The following is a 4,947-nucleotide window of genomic DNA, read 5'->3' as shown; positions in this document are numbered from 1 at the left end:
TTCGCGAATCATGTAATTAAAGAAATTCTCTAATTTTTTAATTTATTTTTTGGTTTAAATTATATACCTTTGCGCCCAAAAAACTGCGCGTGGCTCTTTTGCCTTTTTACTCGGAGTTTACTTGATTTTAATCGTGTAAGAGCCTTACTTTTATATCTTTTTTATATTTGATAAGGATATATTTGATACCAATTTTTAAAAAATCGATATTTGTGCGTGTGTGGATGCATGTATGAGTGCGTGAGTGGGTGGGTGAGGGTGTAAAATTAAAAAACAAACACATATTAGCCATACCACAAAAATTAGCAAAATTTTTATATTTGATAAGGATATATTTGATACCAATTTAAAAAAAAATCGATTGTACGTGTATGGGTGCGTGTGTGGGTGCATAGGTGGGTGGGTGATGTTGCAAAACCCTCAAAAAACACATAGTAACCTACCCCTGAAAATTTGCAAAATTTTGTTACCAATTTTGAGAAAATTTCATGAAAATCGGTTGTGCGTGTGTGGGTGCGTGGATGGGTGAGTGGGAGTGAAAAACTAAAAAAAAAACACATAATAGCCATCCCCGAAAAATTAGCAAAATTTTGATACCAATTTCGAGAAAATCGGTCCATAAATGTAGAACATAGTGTGTGGGTGAGTGGGTGAGAGTGAAAAATTAAAAAAAAACCACATAATAGCCATCCCCGAAAAATTAGCAAAATTTTGATACCAATTTCGAGAAAATCGGTCCATAAATGTAGAACATAGTGTGTGGGTGAGTGGGTGAGAGTGAAAAATTAAAAAAAAACCACATAATAGCCATCCCCGAAAAATTAGCAAAATTTTGATACCAATTTCGAGAAAATCGGTCCATAAATGTAAAAGTAGTTCGAAGTCCGACAGATAGACGTCAGCTACTTATATATATAGATTAGAAAGCAATATTTTTCATTTTTTGTTGTACTTATGTTATTTCTTTATTCTGTTACCGAGAATGACCCAAAGTGGGATCAAAACATTTAATTAATAAATTTTACTCACACAGTAATTATTAGGACATTTTTTTTACCTCGCGCTTGGCAATATCATTATTTATGTTTATGTCATTCTTTTGCTAACTTTTATAGATATCATAACATACGTCTGTACACATTTTGAGCAGCATATGAACTCGTATCTGTAACTATTTTTTCATTATATTTATGAAAAATGTATAATATTTAGAAAAATAAATACAATATGAACTTAGAATACATATAGTTTGCTATTTTGACTGGGTTGATTTTTATTTCAATTCTAACATTGCGCAGAAATGTGTCGAAATATGTATCATTAAGATTGATTTGGCATGTTTTTAATAAACATTTATTAAACGATAAAAATATCTCTGCTTGTCTTTAATCCATATCTAACTGCTAAATGCCCTATATTAAAAGATATTTAACTTTCCTTGCTCGCTATGAGTGTTTAAAAATGACAATTTAAAAATGGTTAGTTGCAACAACTTCCTGTGGGACACTCTGCATTTATGTTATTATTTAATATTTAGAATGCTTCATTAGATACATGGGGACGCTGCCTATCCAGGACAAGGAGTTAATCAAGAATGCTTAACATTAAGTAAAGCACCACATTTTGAAATCGGCGGTACAATTCATTTGGTAATTAATAATCAGTTAGGTTTTACGACTCCAGCTTCAAGAAGTCGATCATCGAGATATTGCACGGATTTAGCAAAAAGTATATCTGCACCTGTAATACACGTGAATGGCGATAATCCTGAGGTATGCTGCTGTGGTAAAATTTCACTATAATATTGATATTACCTTGATTGATGTAATCATAATATTAAAACTTTGTAGATGGTTGTACGGGCTGTAAGAATAGCCTTTAAATATCAAAGACAATTCAGGAGGGATGTTTTCATTGATCTAAATTGTTTTAGAAGATGGGGTCACAATGAATTGGACGATCCTGTGATCACAAACCCTCTTATATATAAAATTATACAGAATCGACCGTAAGAATATAATAAGCAACATGCTATTAGAATTATTGATTTATGTGAAAAACCAGAACTAATATTAGGCATATTTTCAGAGTAGATATCTTCTAACTTACGTTTTTCTTCACTTGTCCATTTCTGTGAATTGAAAATTAAAAGCAAGTTTTTAAATTTATATACTTATACTGTCTAAAATATCAAATAGATTATGCAAAGAGTATTGTAAAGTAACATGATTTTTATGTCTTATCTTTGTTGAAGAAAATATTTGTCATCAATATTTTTTAATCAATAATTTTTTAATCAATAATAGATAATCTTTGAATACTTTCTGCAGATAATAAAAAACGAACAATTTACCGGAAAATTTTTGACTATGATAATTAATAAGTTATTTAATAACTGTATTTAGGGTTTTGTGATTCTTTATTGATACCATACTGAATTATGACATCAGAAACTCTTTTTTTGAGAAATATATCAAAATAAATAAATTTTTTTTAATGCGATTACTCGTGTTCGATAACGTCGATTAGTAGAATACACCGAAGACTCTCTTTTTGACTCGTGAATTTAAAAAATAGCTGTAAATCTTGGTCAATCATTATAAAATCTATTTTTGCTGAAAATGTAAGACAAATGGAGATGAGTTTTTGTGTTGAGATCGCGTATAATATAATTAAAGATAAATTATATTAAGTTATAGATTGCGACATGGGCAAAATTCATAACATCAGATGTACTCCCAAAGGCGAAAAATAGCAACATTTGGGAACATTAGTATCTACCAGAGTTTTTGTGTTGCTAACATTGCCCATGTCGCAAACACGTAACAAAAACAACTTAGACGGTTAGACGATCGATACACATCAACCGACACGCGCGAGGCAACGACGTATGCAATGACGTATAGGCCGCTGGCCTGTCACTTGCGCTAAATTTGATCTCGCGCCGGAATTTTACTGCGCGCAAGACCCTCGCGGCGGCCTATGAGACACGGCGCTCGGGAGTCACCCCGAAAACAATTTAAAAAGATCGAAGTGGATCGAGTTGATTGGCAGCGAGCAACGAGAAGGATCGTTGCTCGAAAAATATAAAAGAGCCTACTTGCAAGGAGCGGGCGCACTCGCTTAGAACGCGCAGAGTAACTGCATATGTTTAACCGCTTTTTGATAACCGCTATCCTTTTTATACACCACATTTAAGACAACCGCTCGTTTTTTGGACAATCTCTTTTTCTTACTTTGCTGGAGATCTTTTGTAATCAGTCGTGTATTGTGTTTGTCGCCGTTATCTTAGTGTAAAACTGTTACTTTATTCACATTAATTGACGTTATAATTTATTTAATTTTTAAAGACACATAATTGAAATTCGTGAGTGCTTTTTTGTGACGTTCAGTCCATCCGCAAATTCTTACGTCTCGTCGCGCTTGAAATCAAGTCGCTCTGGAACATTTTTACAATTATTTATTAATGCAGGATAACAAAAAAGGGAATTTTCAGCATATTTTACTAATTCGTATTATCGAACACGAGTCACATTCAAAAAACTTATTTATTTTAATGTATTTTGTAAAAAAGAACTCATATAATTTCTCGCTTCTAAATCATAATTAAATATGGTTGCACTGAGGACACAGGAGCCTTAGGCTGTTTCTTTATTCACTGCGAGTACTGATGGTATGACTAAAGTGTACTACGAGGCGTTAACACCGTTTTAATTTCGTACATTTTTTTACTGTAGCGAGATTGTAAAACGGAAGTAGCTCCATATAGCTCCATATCCAGATAGCCAAGTCGGCCAAGATCACATATTGCACTACAAATTATGCACTACATATTACATCGGTAGAACTCCGGAAGTAATCGCGCATGATCAGTCGTCTTAATTAATGGCCTGCAGAAATACCAGAAGACAAGCAACCTTTGTGTCATACTGCAAAAAATGCTGCAAAATTTAAGCAGAAGTTCTTGACATAAAAATAAATATTAATCATTTTGTGTTGGCACGATTTGCAATAGAAACTAAATCAAAACTAAGCATAACATGACATCATGTTATATTGCCAGAGTATCATCAAAAATCAAACTCATCTGCAAGCACGGCATGATGGTAGAAATGCGGCAAAAATTGCGCATCCGCTGTCGTCTCAAAAGATAATAGCAGAAACACAGCATGGATTGTAACATTTATCCAATAATACCTATAATATTCAGTTTGTTATTGCATCTATGTTAATATAATTATGTTTAACAGATGTTTTATTTTTACTAGATTTTTGCCGTCATGTGTCGTGACAGCAATCTAAGCTCGATTTCGTGCAGCGTTTTTGTAGCTACATGCTTAATGAGAATGCATCACACTGGCCATGATTGAATTTGCTGATATACTGCTAGCATACTACTAATAATTTGCTATTTGTGTAGTTAGTGCTTCATCCACTGTTTACGATTGGTTTGAATGCTGCAATAATGAGTAGAATATGTAATACTGATAAAAATATAATTGCATTAACTGTAAATATTTATACAATAATATTTTATAAAAATATGTGATTCTATAGTGATACAAGTAATTCAGATTTCATTTTAACAGAACTGAATCGGTGAACATATATACTTATAAAACGATGCAAGAATTACGTAGAAAATATTGTGTCATTATATTCAGAAATGAAATTTAGAAATGATTGTAACGCGGTCACGTCGCTCGACGCACGGATCGGCTCGTCGGTGTCCGGGTTCGAGAGGAGGGAAGATTCAAGCTTGCGTAGACACAGTATAGGTAGAAAGATAGTTTATTGAAAGAGAAATATGTACAGAGTAGCGTGCAGGGCCGTGCGGTGTTAGGCGGCGTGCGCTGGGTGGCAGTCGCGAGCGCAGCAGGAAGCGTAAGCGCGAAGCGGTCGGCGCGAAGCGGCGTGCAGCGTGAAGCGGATTTGACTTAACTAAGG

General features: G+C 33.8%; 1 protein-coding gene across 3 annotated transcripts in view; it reads left to right on the top strand.

Annotated features, from left to right (window-relative positions):
- The first annotated feature begins 1,410 nt into the window (after positions 1 to 1,410).
- LOC115236893 (probable 2-oxoglutarate dehydrogenase E1 component DHKTD1, mitochondrial) overlaps positions 1,411 to 4,947 on the top strand; it is a 94,749-nt gene continuing 91,212 nt past the window's right edge. For 2 of the 3 annotated variants that reach the window (XM_029809623.1, XM_029809624.1), the window contains exons 1-2: positions 1,411 to 1,772; positions 1,851 to 2,008. In XM_029809623.1, coding sequence (XP_029665483.1) covers positions 1,851 to 2,008 — 158 coding nt within the window. In that variant the 5' untranslated portion in view covers positions 1,411 to 1,772. The remainder of the gene's footprint in view (positions 1,773 to 1,850; positions 2,009 to 4,947) is intronic. The other variant, XM_029809622.1, reaches the window with a different exon arrangement.

This window comes from Formica exsecta, unplaced genomic scaffold (genome assembly GCF_003651465.1).
Source record: "Formica exsecta isolate Colony F162 unplaced genomic scaffold, ASM365146v1 scaffold261, whole genome shotgun sequence".
NCBI classification, from domain to species: domain Eukaryota; kingdom Metazoa; phylum Arthropoda; class Insecta; order Hymenoptera; family Formicidae; genus Formica; species Formica exsecta.
Note: the sequence above shows the minus strand (reverse complement) of the source record. Positions and strands in the feature narration are given on the sequence as shown.